Raw genomic sequence first — 22731 nt, 5'->3', positions numbered from 1 at the left:
CAGACCTCAGTGACACTTTAAAAATCTTTGGTGGTGTGTAGGAATTTATAGGTGCAGATTGGTACAAAGGTTTACGTAACTATTGCTAGTCCAAATAGATCCAACATGCAAGGAAAGTTCTACCAGGGATTCCCAAAGTGCAGATCAAGGGTAAAATGATAACATCAACGTTTGTATCAGAAAATGTCACTCATGGTGGTATCTTTGAAGCATCTATATTATAACCCATTACTTCCTATTGAATCAATGGTTTCTGTAACCCATTTGTTTCACAATGTAAAGTCCTCTAGGAACACAGATGTAGGATTTTTGTAGGACTGGGTGTGCTTTGAGAAGATCGGGACATGAAAGAAGAAGAAATGAAAGTAGAGCCAGGCAGTGTGAGTAGGAAATAAAATGAGATTCTGCCACTTGCCATGTGACCTTGGGCAAGATGCTTCACTTTTTTGTACCTCCATTTCCTCATCTATAAAATGGGGATCCAATACCTGTCCTCCCTCTTACTTGGTGAGCCCTATGTGGGACAGGGACTGTGTTCAACTTGTTTATTTTGTATCTAAAACAGTACTTTCACATAAGTGCTTAAAAATACTATTGTTAGCATTGCGGTTATTGCAAGAGGTACATGATGTTGAAGAGATGGTCTGTCATTCATCAATCATCTCTCAGACCGACACTCACCATCAGTACAGTTAGAGTTAGTCTTGAGTCACGAGGGCAGCTCTATACAGTAGTTTTCTAAGTCATCACATGTACTATGGTATATTTTATTTAGCTTATGTTTAGTGAGCGCACACCGGGTGCAGGCACTTTTCTAGGAGCCCTATTAGGTATATCTGACAGAGCTCATTGCGGGCAGGGAATGTGTCTGTTTATTGTTGTACTGTACTTTCCCAAGTGCTTAGTACAGTGCTCTGCACATAGTAAGTGCTCAATAAATACGATTGAATGAATGAATTTATTGGTAAAGATGAACCTGATATAATTGAACTAGATGTCATGGACAGTGTTGTAAAATACATGGCGTTCTGTGTCCTGGCAGGTTATCCAGTCTCTGGCTTCCTTCAGAGGGATCTCTTCCATGGTATTATTTACTATCATCACCTTGGTGGGGAAATCTTTGAGGATTCCTTTGAGTTTGTCCTGTATGACAGCCATGATCCTCCTAACCTCTCAGAGCCACAGGTAAGAGGACATTTTGGGGGCCTTTTCAGGTATGCAGACTCCCATCTAGGCTCTGCTTCAGGCATTTGGCACTCCATGGTTGCCCACCATGTTCTAACTACCGCCAGCATGTCAAGTTGTGCACATGTCAAGCTGCACGCACAGCACAATGTACTTACCAACCATCATCATGTCACACCACATACACAGTGTAAAACCACAGAGTCATGCACAGCATTTTGTGGAAGAGCATTTCCCTGTTGCTGCCTCTTCAACATTCTTCCTCTGATCCTGCTGCTGCCTGAGTGGCCGCCCCTCAACTGAGCACCCTTGGGTGCAAGCCAATGAATGAATGCCCCACTGACAGATCACTTTAGCCCTGTCGTCATCTTTGAGGAAAGACATGTAGTGGTCATCTTATTACTTCAGCGTCTCTGAACCCGCAAACCAACATGAAGGTGCTTTTTGAATTCTATCATGGCAGTGAGGAATTCATGGGTCTTATCTCTACTACCTCGGCCATCTAAGACAGAAATGTCAGAGGGCCTGGATTCTAGTCCTGGCTCCACTACTTGTCTGCTTTGTGACCTTGGCAAGTCACTTAACTTTTCTGTGCCATGGTTACCTTATCTGTAAAATGGGGATTAGTCAATCAATCAATAATTTATTGGACGCTTTGCGATAACTATACTAAATGATTGGGAGAGTGCAATGTAACAAAGTTAGAAGATAAGTTCCTTGCCCACAATGAGCTTACAGTCTAGAGGGGGATAGAGACATTAATACAAATAAATAAATTATGGGAATGTAAAAAAGTGCTGTGGGGCTGAGGGAGGGTGCAAATCTAAGTGCAAGGGCAGTGCAGAAGGGAGTGGGAGAAGAGGAAATGAGGGCTTATTCAGGGAAGGCCTCTTGGAAGGGATGTGCTTTAAATAGGGCTTTGAAGCTGGGGAGAGTGATGATCTGCCAGATATGAAGAGGGAGGACGTTCACGCCAGAGTCAGAATGTGAGCGAGAGTTCACCAGTGAGATAGAGGAGATCAAGGTACAGGAAATAGGTTGGCATTAAAGGAGCAAAGTGTTCAGGCTGGATTGTAGTAGGAAATCAGGGAAATAAGGTAGGAAGGGGCAAGGTGAATGAGTGCTTTGAAGGCTATGGTAAGGAGTTTCTGTTTGTTGCAGAGGTGGATGGGCAACCACTGGAGGTTTTGGAGGAGTGGGGAAAGATAGACTGAATGGCTTTGAAGAAAAATGATCCAGGCAGCAGAGTGAAGTATGGACTGGAGTGGGGAGAGACAGGAAGCAGGAAGGTCGGCAAGGAAGCTGATTCAGTAATTAAGGCTGGATAGGATGAATGCTTAGATGAACGTAGTAGCAGTTTGGATGGAAAGGAAAGGGTGAATTAAGACTGTGAGCCCCATGGGAGACATGGACTGTGTCCAACCTGATAATCTTGATCAACCCCAGCACTTAGTACATTGCCTGGCACATAGTAAGTGCTTTACAAACACCATTAAAAAGATAGTAATAATAATGATGGCATTTATTAAGCACTTACTATGTGCAAAGCACTGTTCTAAGCGCTGGGGAGGTTACAAGGTGATCAGGTTGCCCCCGGGGGGCTCACAGTCTTAATCCCCATTTTACAGATAAGGTAACTGAGGCACAGAGAAGTCAAGTGATTTGTCCAAAGTCACATAGCTGACAGTTGGTAGAGCTGGGATTTGAACCCATGACCTCTGACTCCTCTTTCCACTGAGCCACGTTACTTCTCTAGTAGTATTCATATTAACTTATGAGTCTAAGAAACAGGATCCTCTGAATGGTAGGAAGTCACATACTTAGCAGTTTCTTAAAACAAATATTCCATATTTTTAATGATGAATTTAAGTTAAAGTGGCTTTTTTCCTAGGTTGGTATCATTGTCGTCAGTAGATCAATCAATGATATTGAGTGCTTTCTGGGTACAGAGCACTGTACTAAGCACTTGAGAGAGTACAAAACAATAGACTTGGTAGTTATGACCCCTGCCTACAAGCAGCTTGCAGTCTAGTTGAGGAGACAGACATTAAAAGAAGTAAGTACCTTTCCTCCCTCCCTTAGACTACGAGTCCCATGTGGGACAGGAGTGGGTCCAACTTGATTATCTGGTCTCCACCCCATTGCTTGGTACAGTGCTTGGCACATAGTGAGTGATTAGCAAATACCAAATTGTTATTATTATATTATCTTCTAGACTGTGAGCCCACTGTTGGGTAGGGACCGTCTCTATATGTTGCCAACTTGTACTTCCCAAACGCTTAGTACAGTGCTCTGCACACAGTAAGCGCTCAATAAATACGATTGATTGATTATTATAAATTAAAGATAGGAGAAATGGGAGAGTACAAGGATATGAACACAAGTTCTTTGGGGCTGGGGATGGGATGTCAAAGTGCTTAAGTGGTATGGACCCAAGCGCATAGGAGATACTGGAGGAAGGGAGTATATGATTTAAGTAGGACTTTGAAGATGGGGAAGGTGGTGATCTGTTTGATGATGGACAGCATTGTCATCATTATCATTGACATCATCTTCACAGGCATCAGCAAGGACTTATAAAGGCTGAAAAGCTTTACCAAATTTTCTTGACTTGGATCTGTACCCTTTAAGCACTTTATATTCACCCCACCCTCAGCCCCACAGCACTTAGGTACATTTCTGCAATTTATTTATTTTAATGTCTGTCTCCCCCTCTAGACTGTATACTCCTTGTGGGCAGGGGACATGTCTACCAACTCTGTTATACTGTCGTCTCCCAAGCACTTAGTACAGTGTTCTGCTCACAATAAGCACTCAATATATATGATTGATCGATTGACTAATTTCCAGAATCTTATCCCTCCACTTCTTTCTGACGTTCGATGTAGTCTTTGCCATTCATCCGCCAAGCTAGCTCTCTTCCTCCCTTCAAGGCCCTGCTGAGAGCTCGCCTCCTCCAGGAGGCCTTCCCAGACTGAGCCCCTTCCTTCCTCTCCCCCTCGTCCCCCCTCCATCCCCCCATCTTATCTCCATCCCTTCCCCACAGCTCCTGTATATATGTATATATGTTTGTACATATTTATTACTCTATTTATTTATTTATTTATTTTACTTGTACGTATCTATTCTATTTATTTTATTTTGTTAGTATGTTTGGTTTTGTTCTCTGTCTCCCCCTTTTAGACTGTGAGCCCACTGTTGGGTAGGGACTGTCTCTATATTTTGCCAATTTGTACTTCCCAAGCGCTTAGTACAGTGCTCTGCACATAGTAAGCGCTCAATAAATACGATTGATTGATTGATTGATTGATTCTGTTAGGAGGAAGACTCTAACTAAAGGGCCAGAGTAATAATAATAATTATTATTATGGTATTTGGTAAGCACTTACTATGCGTCAAGCACTGTTCTAAGCACTGGGTGGGATACAAGGTAATCAGGTTGTCCCACGTGGGGTTCACCGTCTTAATCCCCACTTTACAGATGAGGGAACTGAGGCACAGAGAAGTTAAGTGACTTGCCCAAGGTCACGCAGCAGACAAATGGTGGAGCAGGGATTAGAACCCATGACCTCTGACTCCCAAGCCCGTGCTCTTTCCACTGAGCCACGCTGCTTCTAGGGGGGTGGGTGGCAGAGAATCCAGAATCTTAGGGAAGTGGGTGCTGGGTGGGAACTGAGACAGCTAGGGATGTGTGTACCCTACCAACTCTGTTGTGTTGTACTCTTTAAGAACATAGTACAGTGCTTGGCACACAGTAAACACTCAATAAATATCATTGACTGATGTGTGCTATAAGAAGCAAAGTGGAATACACTTGCTTGAGGAACTACTACCTAATTTCTTCCCTCATCCTTCATTTGACCTCCTGTTGTCTATCTGTCAAAATCCAGTGTGAGGATCCTGGTTCAAATTAGTGCTGAAGACCCGTCTGTACATAAACTGGTTTGATAGATCAGATAGGTAAATATTTATAAAAGAGTGACAGAGATTAGTAAGACTCACTGATACTTGTGTTGCATCTGTGCAGAGCTTTGACTTTGAGGAGTACATGCTAAGCTCCTATTTCTATATAGAACATTATCAACATTTTTAAGAACATAAGAATATTAGGAAGCCATTCTTGGCTGGCCAATGATACTTCTAGATCAGTACTCAAACTCCACAATGAATCAAAGTGCACTGGCGGAATACTATCATTGTTTAAAATCGAAAAAGCTGAGCCTTATATTCCGTCTTCCATGTCGAATGTTCATTAAGTGTTAAAGAATCTCATTTTAGATCTCAAAATATGTGTTTACTGAAACGCTAATTTCCAGTGCATCACTGAAATGAGAATGAGTACATTTTTCAGATGCTGTTTCATTACTTGAAGGAATGAAAAAGAAAACTTCGAGGAGAAATGACATGCTTTTAGGAAGAGGGAAGCTAAGTTTTTAACATACTGAAAGGAAACTCAGGAAGTGTTCAATAAATACCTTTCAGAATGATGATGATAAAGGACATCTGGTGGCTGAGGCATTTTAAAATGTCCTCAGGTATATCTTTCCTTAAATACTATAAATGATGATAAGGAAAATGGAAAAGGCTCTAGCTGTGAATTTGGTGCTTCTGCTTCCATAGAAATTAACCATATAAAGCATGATTGTCAGCTACACTTGGAAAAAACACAGTCTCCCAAAAGCTGGTCCAGGTAATTAGGTACAGGAAAGTTGACAAGCAACGATTTCATTTAAAAGAGTGGGTGGTCTGACCAGGCCTTATGCTCAGCATGTAGGGTTGACATTTATTTGTTTATTTTGGAAAATTTTCCAATTTGCTTCTGGACAGTTTCCACCTAGGGGGTCCCGGAATGGGCATGCATTCTTGAAACCCAGCCTTTAAGGTCTAGCTGTTTGCTGGCAGTACTACTTGAACCTGACTCATTTATTCAAGGCAAAGGGGCAAGACCTTTCTAACTCAGACTGAAAATAGCACTCTTTCTTTTCCATGATGCTTCATGGGAAGTGGTACTTAAAACAGGTAAGAGATTGGATTCAGTACACTCTATTTGAGGTGTACTGGCAACCCCAACTATCCAGGATGACCTATGGTGGATTGCTAAGATTTCCCCTGTCATGAACCTGCCTTCCTTTCATATTTCTCCCGATCATGGCCTGCAATCATGACATTCTCTGGGCTCCACTGATGCTGGGCCTCTTCTCCATCACTCAGATACCAGGGCTATTTTCTCCCATGGCCCCGTTAAATTCCAAACTGTCTTTCTGGCTTTGCCTTATTTGCTGTGCATTTTCTACTCTGATTCCTCATTTCCATGATTCCAGACAGTAGTTCCTTAGGTATGAAAGACTGGAGCTGGAAACAGTACATATCTTTCACAATGGAGAAATGGAATCTGGTACTTCTTTATTACCTTAAATGTTTGAGTAGTTTAAATTCTACCTGCAACCAAGTGGAAAGATCAGATAGGCATATATTGATACTTTCAGCCTCATATATACTCGAGAATGACCTTTGTGTCATTGTCAACAGCATCTTGGAGTAGGAAAGGACCTGGATATATTTATTTACATTATAGGAGTATAGCTAGATATATGTGAACATGTAAAAACATAAAACCACATCATTCAAGATACTGTTAAAGAAATGTACTTTATGATTGAAAAACCTCGTGCTTGAAAAATGTTTTACTGATACATAGCAAAAAATAAAGAATAAATACAAAAATTGGAAAAGTGCTTCCTCAAAGCCACAATAACTATTAATAATGATGGCATTTGTTAAGTGCTTATTATGTGCAAAGCACTGTTCTAAGCACTGGTGCGGGGGGGGACAATACAAGGTGATTGGGTTGTCCCAAGTGGGGCTCACAGTTTTAATCCCCATTTTACAGAAGAGGTAACTGAGGCCCAGAGAAGTTGAGTGACTTGCCCCAAGTCACACAGCTGACAAATGGCAGAGCCCGGATTAGAACCCTTGACCTCTGGCTCCCAAGCCTGTGTTCTTTCCACTGAGCCATGCTGCTTCTCTATTGTTTTCTTATTAAATACATTTTGAACAATAGACTAAATACCAACTCATTCACACAGTGTTTATGAAGTTCTTAAGGGAATCTATGAACTTTGCAGACTAGCAAGTCATGGAAGAAACCAGTCAGTAAATTTCAAGATAACACATCACTGAAGGTATGCATTTTTTTTTTGGAAGGGATCACTTTATTTTTCAGCACTGACATACTTTATAAAATGAGTAAAAATGCCATACCTTTTTGTGGCTCTAATGAAGTCTCAGTAATGTAGGGCCATGCTACCACTTTTGCATTAAAAAACCCACAAATGTATGAATTTATTTTCAAATTTAGGGAGGTTATATTAATGATGGTACTAGACATATGCTGCTCTGAATTACTGGTTTAATATAGAATGACAAGACTCAGAGAGACCAATGCAAGGGTATTCAATTATGTACCATATGGTGCAAAATAACTTAACCCTGCATTGGATTTGAAACACTAACCGTTGCTTGAGGGAGTGTGAGTGTTGACATAAAAAAAAATTGAAGAAACAAACTTGGATTCCAGATTCTGGTACATCATAGTCTTTGCAAATATGCGGCAAGGACTGAGGCAGTCACTAAGAGCTTAGCAGCCGGTATGGATCTAGGGGGTGAAGGTCACTTTTATGTTAGATGAGGAGGCAGGTGGCTACCTGCCTAGTCCTTGCCGTGGCGAGAATCTCCTGAACGCCCATATGAGAAGCCTCTTCCACTCCTGAGCAGCCCTGCTATTGCCTCTGGGCTGCCTCTACTCCACAAATCCCTGCAATTTGGGCTGGGATCCCTGCTACTGCTGCTGCCAGCCATTTCCTTCAGCCTCGGAGTAGCTATATATCCTGGGGAGAAACCTCAAGTCCAGTCCAGAGTAACTAGGAGTGTAACAGCAGCCCATCAATCAATCAATCGATCGATCAGTGTTATTTATTGACCGCCTACTGTGGGGGGAGAACTGTAATAAGTGCTCGAAAGAGTATAATATAACAGAGTTGGTAGGCATGTTTCCTGCCCATAACCCATGCTTTGCAGTAGCCAAAGGAGGCTTAGATTTATTAATCTGTTTATTTTACTTCTACGTATTTACTATTCTATTTATTTTATTTTGTTAATATGTTTTGTTTTGTTGTCTGTCTACCCCTTGTAGACTGTGAGTCCGCTGTTGGGTAGGGACCGTCTCTATATGTTGCCAACTTGTACTTCCCAAGCGCTTAGTACAATGCTCTGCACAGAGTAGGCGCTCAATAAATACAATTGAATGAATTAATGAATGAGGCTCTGGGCAGTAGTGCATCTAAGGGGAAGGGTAATCATAAAGGTCTATTCTCAAGTTGGACACTCCGGTCAATCAGTGGTATTTATTGAGTGCTTACTGTGTGCAGAGCACTGTACAAAGGGCTTGGGTCCATGTCTTTGTCCAGTGGCCTCACCCCACTTCAGAAAATGGACAACATCACTATGCCTTGACATTGCCATGTAATGAGGAGAATCATGGCCCAGTGGAAAGAGCATGGACCTGGCAGTAAGAGGACCAGGGTTCTAATCCCAATTTTGCCACTTGCCTGCTGTGTGACCTTAGGCAAGTCACTTAACTTCTCTGTGCCTCAGTTTCCTCATCTGTAAAATGGGGAATCAATGAATGCTCTCCCCCTGACTTAGACTGTGAGCTCCAAGGGGGCCAAGGACTTTGTCCAACCTGTTATCTTCATTCATTCATTCAATCAATCATGTTTATTGAGTGCTTACTGTGTGCAGACCACTGTACTAAGTGCTTGGAAAATACAATACAGCAATAAAGAGAGACAATCCCTGCCCACAAGGTGATCACAGTCTAGAGGGGGGAGACAGACATCAATACAAGTAAACAGGTATCAATATAAATAAGTAGAATTATAGATTATATACATATATACATAAGTGCTGTGGGGCAGGGAGAAGGGGAAGAGCAAAGGGAGTGAGTCAGGGTGATGCGGAAGGGAGTGGGAGCTGAGGAAAAGTGGGGCTTAGTCTGGGAAGGCCTCTTGGAGGAGGTGTGCCTTCAGTATGGCTTTGAAGCAGGAAGACTGATTGGCAGATTTGAAGAGGGGAGGGCATTCCAGGCCGAAGGTCGGCGGCGAGACAGGTGAGATGGTGGCACAGTGAGACGGTTAGCACCAGAGGAGCAGAGTGAACAGGCTGGAATGTAGAAGGAGAGAAGGGAGGTGAGGTAGGAGGGGGAAAGGTGAAGAAGAGCTTTAAAGCCAATAGTGGGGAGTTTTTGTTTGATACAGAGGTGGATAGGCAACCACTGGAGATTTTTGAGGAGGGGGGTGACATGCCCTGAACATTTCTTATAAAGATAATCTGGGCAGTGGAGTGAAGCATGGACTGAAGTGGGAAGAGGCAGGAGGTTGGAAGGTCAGAAAGGAGGCTGATGCAGTAATCTAGGCAGGATAGGAGGAGTGATTGTACTAACGCAGTAGCAGTTTGGATGGAGAGGAAAGGGCGTATCTTGGCTATTTTGTGAAGGTGAGACTGACAGGATTTGGTGACAGATTGGATATGTGGGTTGAATAAGAGAGCAGCATCAAGGATGACACCAAGGGTATGGGCTTGTGAGACGGGAAGGATGGTTGTGCTGTCTACAGTGATGGGAAAGTTATATCTACCTCTGTGCTTAGAACAGTGCTTGATGGTAAGAATTTAACAACTACCATAATACTAATACTAATGATAATTCAGTAGGGCTATCTCCCTCAGCTCCCACTTAGAACGATGTTCTTTTTGCCTGACACCCTATAAAAGGAAAAAAAGGATATTTCTGCTTTGGTTCATATTCATGGTAGTTTTAAGACTAAACTTACAGGCTTATACTAGGCAGTTAATTTATTAAAAATAGCTTTAGAGAGACATCTCTTGGGAATATTTTTTTGTATTAATCTTGACCTTGCTTTCATTATGTCCAGTTCAATTTTTGATTTTTCACTTTAGGTGGTAATAATGCATATCATGCCAGTGGATGACCAACTTCCTAAAGAAGTTGCAGGAGTGACTCGGCATCTGGTTGTCAAGGAAACCGAGGTGGTTCATCTCACTAAGAAACATCTGCATTTTGTAGACGTGGAATCTCGTGAAAGGGAACTTCTCTACACAGTAACAACACCTCCATTTTTCTCCTTTAGTTACAGGTATGTCAGATGGTACTGGACAGATGGTAGGTATCTATCACACTGCGGGTAGAAGAGTGCTTAAAATCTGCGTGTCTACCCTAGGTAGCCAGATATTTAGATTAGGATGGGCCAAGCTGTAACTCTTGAGCTATTTTCCTGCAGCACACACCCTTTAGGATTGTCCACCTACAAGCTGATAGCTCTCACATCAATCGGTGGTGTTTACTGAGCACTTACTGTGTGCAGAGCACTGTATTAACCTTTTGGGACAATGCAGTACAATAGAGTTGGGAGACCTGATCCCTGCCCAACAGATGCTTACATTGTGGTGGGTTTGTGTCCTCAGGCTCCAGCTATCAAAAACTGAAAGCTTAGGTATCTAGCATGTACCCTGGGGATAATGTTCCCAAAAGGAGTCAGCTAAGCAAGTCACTCCCTCTTCGCTTATGCTTTGCTTTTTATGGTATTTGTTAAGCACTTACCATGTATCAAGCACTGTTCTAAGCACTGGAGTAGATTCAAGTCAATCAGGGGAGACATAGTCCCTCTCCCACGTGGTGCTCTCTGTCCAAGTGGGAGGGAGGACAGATATTCAATCCCTATTTTACAGATGAGGCAACTGGGGCACTGAAAAACTCAAGGTCACTCAGCAGGTAATTGGAAAAATTGGGATTAGGACCCAGGTCATCTGACTCCTGGCCCATACTCTTTCCACTAGGCCATTCTGGTTCTCTATGTTTAGTAGCCCTCAAACTACCAGAGACCTTATGTGCTTCACAGGATCTGCAGTTGAGCCATTCCTAATTTAGACACAGCATTTTAAAATGAGATGACATGTATTCAGTAATTTGTACTTCAAACAGTTCCCAAATCATCTCATGGTTTTCAGTGACTGGTGTGCTGAAAGTATTCAGATTTTCCATTTGTTGGGCTCAGTATCTGCCTTTGTTCATGCTGCATTCATTACCTAAAATCATGGAAGAGTTGGGCAGTGATGAAAGTAGGTTTAAAAATAGAATTCTCAACCATGACAGTTAGTAGCTATCATAAACATTAAAAATAGGAATTGATGGGTTTTGAAAATTTGTGTTAGATATGATTTGCTATTTCTGCCAATTTTCATTCATTCATTCATTCATTCAATCGTATTTATTGAGTGCTTACTGTGTGCAGAGCACTGTACTAAGCGCTTGGGAACTACAAGTTGGCAACATATAGAGATGGTCCCTACCCAACAGTGGGCTCACAGTCTAGAAGGGGGAGACAGAAAACAAAACAAAACATATTAACAAAATAAAATAAATAGAATAAATATGTACAAATAAAATAGAGTAATAAATATGTACAAACATATATACATATATACAGGTGCTGTGGGGAGGGGAAGGAGGTAAGGCAGGGGGATGGGGAGGGGGAGGAGGGAGAGAGGGGGCTCAGTCTGGGAAGGCCTCCTGGAGGAGGTGAGCTCTCAGTAGGGCCTTGAAGAGAGGAGGAGAGCTAGCTTGGAGGGAGGGCATTCCAGGCCAGGGGGGTGACGTGGGCCGGGGGTCGATGGCGGGACAGGCGAGAACGAGGCATGGTGAGGAGATTTTGCAATCAGTGCTGTTATATTTCTTGTTTAGACATTCAGATGCTGGGAAATTGTTCACGGTGGATAGTGTGGCAAAGCTGATGAAGGACCCTACAGCTCCAAGCCTGAAATCATTCACTCAGGTGTGTTAGTCTGCATCAAATTAGAAGGGCTTCAATCCCTAAAACCTCTATCCTTCTTGGAAGGTGAGAAGGGTAGCTGGAACTCTAGAGGAGCTTGATAACTTCGCTGACAACCTTCCTTCTTTTTTGGAGAGACTGAGAAACAGTGCCTTGCCCACAGTGCCCATGAAAAGGTGATTGGGCACATTTTCTGAGCCCTTATTCTTTCAATCGTATTTATTGAGCGCTTACTGTGTGCAGAGCACTGTACTAAGTGCTTGGGAAGTACAAGTTGGCAACATATAGAGACGGTCCCTACCCAACAACGGGCTCACAGTCTAGAAAGGGGAGATAGACAACAAAACAAAACATGTGGACAGGTGTCAAGTCGTCTGAACAAATAGAATTAAAGGGTGAGCATTGCAACGATAAATAGGGCTGCTCAGACATCAAGGGTGCTATCAAATGGCACTATACTCTCGCCCTCAATATGAGAGAGAATGAGGTTACCGATGTTTCATAGAACTTTAGTTTAGGGTTGAGTGAAGGGGAACCAATCAATGGTATTTACTGAGTGCTTCCTGCGTACACAGCACTGTATTCAGCCCTTGGGAGAGTACAGTATACCAGAGTTGGTAGACATGTTCCCTGCCCACAAGGAGCTTACAGTCTTGAGGCCTAGTTTGGTTAGTGTTTATTGCTATAAAGGGCTGTTAATATGAGGAACAAGTTTTTGGACAGTTAAAGATACCAACAAGCAAAAGAAATTTGGTTCTCAGGCATCTATATTCATTAGCTTGCACAAAGCTTTGCATGTTGTAGAACATAATTAAGCTATAGGCTGATCACTCTTAGAAATTATACACATCCTAAACATATTGTTTAGGAGAATAATTTGGAATAAAGAGCAATCAGAGCTCAAATGCAGTTGAAGTACAACCCAAAAGCTCTATAATTTTTCATTTACTAATTATACACAATCTGATCTAGTCTCCAATCTCCCAGAATCCTGGAAAAATATATCCACTGTCAGGAGAAAATGCCCAGGGTTTGGTTTTGAACTGCTGGTGATGGCTTACATTCCATGCAACCATAGGGAGACCTGCACTCATGTGGTATAGAAAATACACAGGAGGGAAGATAGATCGTAAGGGAATGCTGCTCTTGTGCATCCGCTGTTGTGTCGAGGGGACAAATTTGTCGATTTCAGGGGAAATATGGTTATGAAAGTCTGGGAGGTCTCAAAATACACTCAACAGATAAAATGTTATCAATATCCAGAGACAAACAGCAATTACTTGTTTAGGCAATTCCTGTTCTTAACTATCAGGGTCCATTTGGGAGAGAAGAGAAAGAGCATCCGTGAACTGCCATAATGGTAGCAGTCAAGAATATCCAATTTGTACTTCCCAAGCTCTACACACAGTAAGCGCTCAACAAATACAATTGAATGAATATGCTGTGTGTGCTTTGGTCTTGTAATTTCAGTGTGCAAAGAATTCGTAGATCTCACCCTTCCCTGTAGGCATCCCTCTTTCCCAGTGTGCAAAAAATGCAGGTTTTTCTTGCAGATAAATGAGCCCTCAGATAAAAATAGCCCTTCCCAGTCAAAGGACAATAATAATAATAATATCAACCCTTGTTAATATCTCCAGGAAGGTTATCATGAAAATAGAACCTTGAACATTTGTGCCTGCCAGAACCCTAAATCTGATCCATTCTCTCAATTGTCTTTGCAGCATGCAGTCAATTTCTTGAAAGTGGCCTATATGCCACCAATGCAGGATATTGGCCCTGTTCCTCTGCATGTCCAGTTCGTTTTTTCCATCAGTAATCAACATGGGGGCACACTTCATGGAATCTGCTTTAACATTACTATTCTCCCAGTAGACAATCAAGCTCCAGAGGTATGTATAATGCTACAAATGGAAGAGAGGAGGGAAGTATAGCCTAAGTAAGACCAAGACCTCATTGGAAGTAGAGACTCTCTGGCCCTCACTCTCTTTCCCCTTCCCTTTGCCCCCGCTCCTTCTTCCAGAGCCTTGGACTGTTCGTAGCAATGTTCTAAAGAGCCTGTTGTTAGACTTAGGAGTAAACGCTTCGTGAGCTTGGTGGTGTCACCTGCTTGATTTCTACAGAACAAAGATTAAAAGATCCTTTAGGACAGCTGTCCTGTCCACCTAGTCTCTTGAACTCCAGTGCTCTAGACACAGCATTCAATAAATGCATTGATTGATTTATTGATTAAACATCGTAATATCAAGTCTCCTCTTGGAGGAGCAGCATGGAGTAATGGATAGAGCAGGAGCCTGTGAGTCAGAAGGTCATGGGTTATAATTCCTACTCTGCCACTCGTCAGCTGTGCGACCTTGAGCAAGTCACTTAACTTCTCTGTGCCTCAGTTCCCTCCTCTGTAAAATGTGGATTAAGACGGTGAGCCCTATGTGGGACAGGGACTGTGTCCAAATTGATTAGCTTGTATCTACCCCAGTGCTTAGAACAGTGCCTGGCACATAGTAAGCACTTCAAAAATACCGTCATTATTATTAACATGGAGGCAGGGAGGTTATCCAAGTTTTTTTTTCTAGCTCTACAAAAGCCTCAGTCACTATGGCTGAACTAATTTCCCAAGTGGAATAATGGCAAAGGTCAGTGTTTAATAATTCTTATACTTGGTAAGAATACAGACAGAAGGATTCCAATGGTCATTCACAAAATGCAATTGAAAACCCCTGGGGTTCAAAACTGCAAATGGAAAGCTTTATTGCCGGATGTAAAAGCCACTTACCATGTATTTAGAATCACAAGGCTACCCTGAGCCCAAGGCTTTTGCTTGGCAGAAGGGATGGAAGAGGTTCAAATTGAAATATCCTCAAATTAGATTACCTAGCCCCTTTTTATCATAGGTATTGTTTAAAACAGAGAGGAAATATCTCACCACATAGAAACCTCCTTCAAGTAGAATCCCAGGTGGGAACAGATTAGGCAGCCAGCTGCAGGGAAGCAGCCATCAGCATGGACAGAACAGCATCTACATCAATCATCTTAACTGAGTACTTGCTGTGTGCAGACCACTGTAATAATAATAATAATAATAATAATAATAATAATAATGAGAGCATTTTTTAATCACTTACTGTTCTAAGCGCTGGGGTAGATACAAGGTTATCAGGTTGCCCCACGTGGGGCTCACAGTCTTAATCCCCATTTTACAGATGAGGTAGCTGAGGCACAGAGAAGTCAAGTGACTTGCCCAAAGTCACACAGCTGACAAGTGGCGGAGGCAGAATTAGAGCCCATGACCTCTGACTCCCAAGCCTGGACTCTTTCCACTGAGCCGTGTTGCTTCTCTACTTCACTGCTTCACTGTACTAAGAGCGTGGGAGAGTACAATATAACAGAGTTGTTACACACATGTCCTGCTTCCAGCATAAAGAGAGACAGATATTAAACAGCACAAAGTCAGCACTCTTGCCTGGAAATTCCTCGGGTAAATTATGCTCCACTTAGAGCGGGTGGAGCTCTCACCTATAATGAGGGTGGACCCACTTCTTCCAGAATGTCTTAATAGCTTCTGGGAAGTGTAGGCAAACCAGCCCCTCTGCACTCTGGATCATGTTTTGGGCCTTTTCCGCCCTTGCAATTCCCTTGATAATGTTCAGCCATCCCTCATAGGAGAGTGCTTAAATCACACTGCTTTGGTTATCACCTATCTATCCAACACCTGTGGACTGATAGAATGAATTTCTGCAATCTGAAAGGTGAGACTATCCAGTTGCCAAACCAGAGTTTGGCCTGACAGAGGCCCCTTCAATTTAATTTTGTATCAACTTGTTGATCCGGGGATATGGAGAAGATTACAGTGGTCCTAGCAACCAGAAAGGGATTATTTGTTTTAAGTACAGGCTATTAATATGACTGTGTAATTCAGGTAGTGTGAGTAATTTTCCCAAATTTCCTCCTCCTCTTCCTCCTTCTTCTCCACTATCATTGCCATTTTGGCCCTTTATGGGCTTAAATAGGAGTTTGTGACGTGGTGGGATTGTGAGTATCTGGCACAGCCAGAAGTTTCTATTTTTGAGGGGTCAGTCAGGGGGCCATTGCTGCTTATGCCTGAGTCACAGCAGTGGCATAGCCCTGGATTCACTGACCTGTCCTGTGCTCTGTTGCCACCAGCACTAATTTCCCTGGTAATTCAAAACAGCAGCCCTGGCAGTGATATGGGCAGGCGGCACAATTTCATTTGGGGTCAGTGTTACTACTGCCATGATTTGGGAAGGGTGCTGGCTAATTCCCAGCTAAATTGGCCTGTTTTGGGTCAGGCTGATAATAATAATAATAATATTTGTTAAGCACTTACTATGTGCCAAGCATTGTACTAAACTTTGGGCTAGATACAAGATAATCAGGCCGGGCACAATCCTTGTCCCAAATGTGACTCTCAGCCTAAGTGGAGGGAGAACAGGTATTGAATCCCCACTTTATAGAAGAGGAAACTGAGGCAGAGAGGAATTAAATAATTTTCCCGAGGTCACACAGCAGGCAACTGGCAGAGCTGGGATTCAGTGGCCCAGGCCTATGCTCTTTCTACTGGGCCACTGAAGTTGCTGGGTGGAAGCCGTGCCATCAGGTAAGGCATGTGAGTTTTGCCCCTTGCCCCTTTGCATCTCCCCCTCTACCTTTACTTCTTTTCTTGAGGACATTTCCCTTTTGGTGCTCTGTGTCTAACAATTTGAATTTTTTTCTTCTTTTTAGGTATTTGTGAAACCCTTGAAAGTGGAGGAAGGAGGTCTGTGCACTATCACAACCGAGCATATTCTGATTTCAGATATGGATACTAAGCAAAGTGACCTCCACATTCACCTACAGCGATGCCCACTGCATGGAGAAGTGGAGCTAGATGGGTTTCCCCTAAGTCTAGGGGACATATTTTCCTGGAAAGATCTCCACACATTAAAAGTTAGGTTAGAAACAGTTTATACATTCTTCTTCATATATGTTTATGCTCCCAAGCAAAGGAAAGCTAACATGGCTAACTAAAACATCTTTGTTTAATTCATCAAACATACCAAGGCATGCTTAAGTGCTCAGAAAAAATGATTTTAACAGTAGTTTATGTTGTGGCACAGAACTGCTGTTTAGTAGCTTTCTGCTTCAGCATATTGGAAAGGTCCTCATTGTTCCCTGAGGACCTTTAACAGTAGTAGTATAATAGTTGACCAGTTTTGTCTCATCCAGGGTGGTACAGGGGTGAAACTGTACTTATTGCTTGTATGAACATATGTGATAATTGTGGTATTTAAGTGCTTACTATGTGCCAAGCACTGGGTTAGTCGCAAGATATATGTTTATAGGTTAATGATATAGCTAATACACTTCCACATATTCAAAGTTGTTACAAATTTAAAATGTAAAATTCCATAACTGTTCTATCCCCCATATATCTTTCAGTACAAACTGAGCACTGTTTTCATAGTAATTGAAATATCCTGCAGCCAGAAAATAAACTAAAATAAACAGCAAGCCATGTTATTGCTGTACAAAATATCACAAAAAAACTAGTTCTTAATTTTGATTTCCCACAGGTATCGTCATGATGGGTCTGACGTTCTGCACGATGTCATCCGTTTTGTGGCCACAGACGGCACTAATTCTGCAGCATTTGACCTACAGGTCAAGGTTGGTGTATTGCTACCTCACAAGGTCAGCTAGAGATTCAGCTCAGGATTTGCAAGTTTTCAGGGCTGCGAGGGAAATTTGGAGCACTTGGACTCCCATGTGAGGGGATGGTATGTTCCCTGAGAATATGACTTGGAAAGCATATTTGGCAGATGGTTTTCAAGAAACTATTTCTGTTTTGCCAACAAAACTAGCAAATGTTGCCCTAGAGGAATTAAAGCTGGAACTTGCTTGGCTTCCAAATTTCAGGGTTTCAGTTCTAAGTATTTCTTTAAATTTCATGTCACAATTATAAATTGTTTCTCTGTTTTCAAATTGAAGCATGTAGGACTCCTAACTAGCACTCAGAAAGGTACCATCTCGTGAGTTTAATAACAGCCAAGTTATATGGCTGACTTCTAAATTGTAATAGCTGTTCTCAGAGCTATGCTAGGACAGTGGGTAATCAATTCTTCGTTGAGTTGTTGAGCACTTACTGTGTACAGAGTACTGTACTAAGCACTTGGGAGAGTACACTATAAGAGTCAGTAGGCATGTTCCCTGCCCACAGTGAGTTTAGTCTAGAGAGAATTTGTGTGCTATATGTAATATTTTTTATTATTATTCCAGAAACTTCTTGTGAGCAGGCACTGTATTTTGTTCTTCCTTTGTAACCTCACGTCAGGGCTTTACACATGGTGGATTAGGAAAAAGTCCTGTGGATTGAGTGACCCAGTTTTCAATTAACAACAAGTTAGCTGCACTTGAATGTGGTAATTTTCCACATATCCATAAAATAGGCTCTGATTTGGACAGTGAAAAGGATGGGTAGATAGATGTAATATACTTTGAGAAGGAATCACTAACACAATTGTGTTCGGTTCTACTGATTTCTGTGGAACTTCTGAAGGGATCTCAGTGAAACTTAGTTCTCAGTATAAAAACACTGTTTCTGATTTTGGTGGCATCCTGGCAGCAGAAATGGAAATTGATTACAATGATTGTGAATGATATCCCCGTGATAGGGAAATTTCAAAAAACAAATACCTACTTTCCATGGAAAATATCCACATCCCCTCTTGTTAGTGGTAATTTTCAGTGCATCTTGGGAGGCAATCTGTTTATTGTTACTCTTTAAACAAAAACATATGCTCTTTGAAAACCAGAACCCAAGCTGCATAAAAAAAAGAATTTATGATTTTCTAAACAGGGGGAATGTTCTTAATCTTATTGCCTCTGGACTTTGTTATCCTTTCAAAAGTTGAAACCCTTTTTTTGGAGTGCCACAAGATGGTCAAGAATGATTTACTTGTGAGATTCCTGAATTCACAGCAGAAATAGGGGAGGACATTGTCAAAAGCCACCTAAAGTTCTTTAAGTTGGATCACTGTAAGTGTGGACCCTCTAAAAAGATAGAAATCAGAGCGAAGAAACTATTCACCCTTAATGATTCAGCATCTGTGCTTCATCACCATTTAAGGAAAACTTGTGACCTATGAATGTGTATTTATCAGTCTGCCTTGCAGTTTGCTAGCTTGACTCACAAGTGTTCCTTAGAACAAGTTCCCACCTCGTATGGTGGGTAGCCACATTAAAACACTTGAACAACTCAATGACAATGCCTATCCTAGTTGTCCTAAAGCCAAAGAGCTGTGTATTTTGAGAGAGGACAGGATTGGATTTAACCATGATGCAGTGGAGGAACTGGAACTCGTGAATCTGCATCTGTAGATGCAGCTAGCACCAGGAAACTCCCAATGGGCCAGTGTGAGCCATAAAATGATGATGATGATAATAATAATAAGTGCTTACTATGTGCCAAGCACTTGTTAAGTCATCATCATCATCAATCATATTTATTGAGCGCTTACTATGTGCAGAGCACTGTACTAAGCGCTTGGGAAGTACAAATTGGCAACATATAAGTTATAAGTATAAGTTAAGTGCTCAGATAGATACGATGCAATCAGATCAGACAGTCTCCATCCCACATGGGGCTCAAAGTCTGAGGGAGAACAGGTATTTAATTCCCAATTCACAGATAAGGAAGCTCAGTCCTAGAGAAGTTAAATGACTTGCCCAAGGTCCCACAGAAGGTAAGTGGTGGAGATGGGATTGGAACTCGGATCTCCTTACTCCCAGGCCATTACCCTTTCCACTAGCCCTGGAAATACCTACTATCAATCAGTAGTAATTATTGAGTGCTTACTGTGTGCAGAACACATAATACTAAGCACTTGGGAGAGCACAACAGTGTTTCATTCAATCATATTTATTTATTTATTTATTTCTAGGCATTTAAAACTTTTGTATTACCATAGAATCAGAGGACTTGAATGGGTAACAGCCAATTCCCTTGCCTCCAGGCAAAACTACACTTACATTATATTTGATAGATGAGAATATGTCTCGATCCTATAGAACTCCACCATCATTGCTGACTGAGCTTCCTTTAAGTGCAGGATACTGAACCAGACATTCTGTGTGTCAAGGTAATTTGGAAATATATTGCTTAACTTCCACATGGAGAGATATGTCAGCTCGATAGTTGAATTCTGCCACAATCAAGTTCACAGTCAGACTTCAAAAGTTCGCTAGAATCTATCTGTCCATCTATCCAGATAGATAGTCACACACACACACACACACACACACATACGTACATACCTGTGCAAATGGACCCAGTTTTGAAGCCAGATGATAATCTTAAATAACTCCATTTAAATGGATAATGATTTTTCTGCTCTTTCTTAAAACCATTAGTTCCTAAATGAAGAACCATGTATAAGGGCACCTGCAATAAGGATTGTACTCATAGCAGGCAAATTCCCATTGACCCCACCACTATTCCCCAGATACTGGGACTCACCTTTCCTTAAGAGTCCGCCTAACTCTTGGGAGCTGTTAATTCATCCAGTTCATCCATTCATCTAAACAGACTTTGAGAAATTACCCTTCCATAAATTTTCAATTTCTCTTTGAGATTTATAAGTTTGTTTTTCATTATAGTGATGGTGTAATGTGTTTTGACCCATTCAAAACAGGTGGGTTCTGAATTTTTCACTTATCCTGTACATTTTGAGTCTCAGGTGCTGCTTATTCCCGGACCAGGGTGATTTCCTGCATGGTGACTTGATGGGGGTGAAGGAATGCACTGAGACTTAATGGTGACCAATTTGTACCAAATCTGATTCAGATGAGTTAATTATAAATTAGAAGGAAACATATGGGTTAGATTTCCTTTTGAATGCAAATGAGTTCAACAATGAAGGACAAAGAGAAGTTGGCAAAATGTGCTTTGAATTTTGCCAACCCTGAAACAATTGAAATATAGTGGGAGAGTTTTGGCTGGGCCCAAATGATAACTGTACCCGCCCATCCCTATTTCAGTGTTCCCTGCCTGGGTCATCTGGTGCAAGATGATACATATGGGGAACTTTAAAGATGCAGGCGGCTTGGCCGATTTCCATGCTTATTGTTTCATGTTTCTGAAAAGTATTTTTTTCTCTGTTTGAAAATCTCCATCTCTTGCCCTGTGATGTATAAATTGCTAGTTGGGCACTTTGTCTTTTTTTTTTCTTTCCCCTTGAAGTTTGGTTTTTTTTTTCTGTTTAGGTGCTGCCTGTAAATGATGAACCGCCTGTTCTGAAAGCAGATCTGATTCCTGTTATGAACTGTCAGGAGGGAGGGGAAGTGATCATCACCTCAGATTATATTAGTGCTACTGATACGGACAGTGATGACCTGAAACTGATGTTTGTGATAGCTCGACAGCCTCGTCACGGGATTGTGCATAAAGCTGGGATCATTGTGGATCGTTTCTCTCAGGCAGACATCATTTCAAAAGTCATGACATACAAGCACACAAGTAAGTGACACTAATGAGAAGATGAAATTGATGCTGGGTATAATCAAAATGCTATTTTAAGCCATATTTGAGGGTAATCCAGATATCAATCAATCAATGGTATTTATTGAGCACTTACTGTGTGCTGAGAACTTGGGAGAGTACAATAGCATAAGTAAACACAATCCAAGCCTTGGAGGCATTTACAATCTCTGAATCACAGATACAGATAGTCTGGAGAAAGCCTTCCTGCCCATTGGTTTCCTGTTGCCTTCTGAAAAATGTTTGTTCAGTGGTGTTGAGGTTGTCATATAACTCTAGCAGCCCATGGCATCTTTTCCCCTCAGCAAAACAGACTAAGTATTTGCTTTAGGGATGATATCAATGAAAGAGAAAGGTAATATTGAGGAGGGAATAATAATACACATTGAATATGTTGTTGCAGAACTATGTCCTATTGTGAATGTAGTTAAAAGCCTATTGGTCATATAACGAGACCACTTAGCCTAAAGTAAATCTTTGTTCAGCTGCCATTTTCTGACCCGGTGACAGATTTTAAAGTCTTCTCCTTGTCCTTCACGAGAAACTAAATAGTCGTACATCTGATTCCCAAATTCAAAAACATTGGACTTTGCTATATCTGAGTGGAAGAAAAGGCTGTCAATAACCAACAACTACTTTTAATAGTGCTTTTTCATCTTTCAACTACTATAGAGAAATATAGGTCCTTCTGTATTTTTGAATGTCATAAAATTGTGTAGGACCCAGATTGTAATCCCCGCTCTGCAACTTGACTGCTGTGTGACCTTGGACAAGTCACTTAACTTCTCTGTGCCTCAGTTAACTCATCTGTAAAGTGTGGGAAATGGACTGTGTCCAACCTGATTTGATTGTACCTACCCCAGCGCTTAGTACAGTGAGTGCCTCACAAATATGAAGCACTTAACAAATACCACAAAAAAAATTCAGGCATGCTCCATGTTGTAAAACTCAGAGATAAATTTTGGTATGCATTAATGTTTTTTAATTTTTTGGGGGTGGGCTGGCTGGAGATTTGTAATATATTGACACTCCCAAAAGTTTCCTGGGATTTAAGAAACTGGCATTTAGAGACTCTACTTTTCTCTCTGTGATGATGGCATTGATGATCTTGAT

General features: G+C 41.6%; 1 protein-coding gene across 1 annotated transcript in view; it reads left to right on the top strand.

Annotated features, from left to right (window-relative positions):
* The first annotated feature begins 344 nt into the window (after positions 1 to 344).
* The window catches only part of LOC119947866 (FRAS1-related extracellular matrix protein 1-like), a 38193-nt gene continuing 15806 nt past the window's right edge, over positions 345 to 22731 (top strand). Inside the window, exons 1-8 of the mRNA XM_038769520.1 lie at positions 345 to 384; positions 1043 to 1185; positions 10201 to 10397; positions 12002 to 12092; positions 13811 to 13978; positions 16827 to 17035; positions 17657 to 17750; positions 21345 to 21597. Coding sequence (XP_038625448.1) covers positions 345 to 384; positions 1043 to 1185; positions 10201 to 10397; positions 12002 to 12092; positions 13811 to 13978; positions 16827 to 17035; positions 17657 to 17750; positions 21345 to 21597 — 1195 coding nt within the window. The remainder of the gene's footprint in view (positions 385 to 1042; positions 1186 to 10200; positions 10398 to 12001; positions 12093 to 13810; positions 13979 to 16826; positions 17036 to 17656; positions 17751 to 21344; positions 21598 to 22731) is intronic.

This window comes from Tachyglossus aculeatus, chromosome X4 (genome assembly GCF_015852505.1).
Source record: "Tachyglossus aculeatus isolate mTacAcu1 chromosome X4, mTacAcu1.pri, whole genome shotgun sequence".
Lineage (NCBI taxonomy): Eukaryota > Metazoa > Chordata > Mammalia > Monotremata > Tachyglossidae > Tachyglossus > Tachyglossus aculeatus.
The sequence above is the reverse complement of the archived record's forward strand: the minus strand, read 5'-3'. Positions and strand labels throughout refer to the sequence as shown.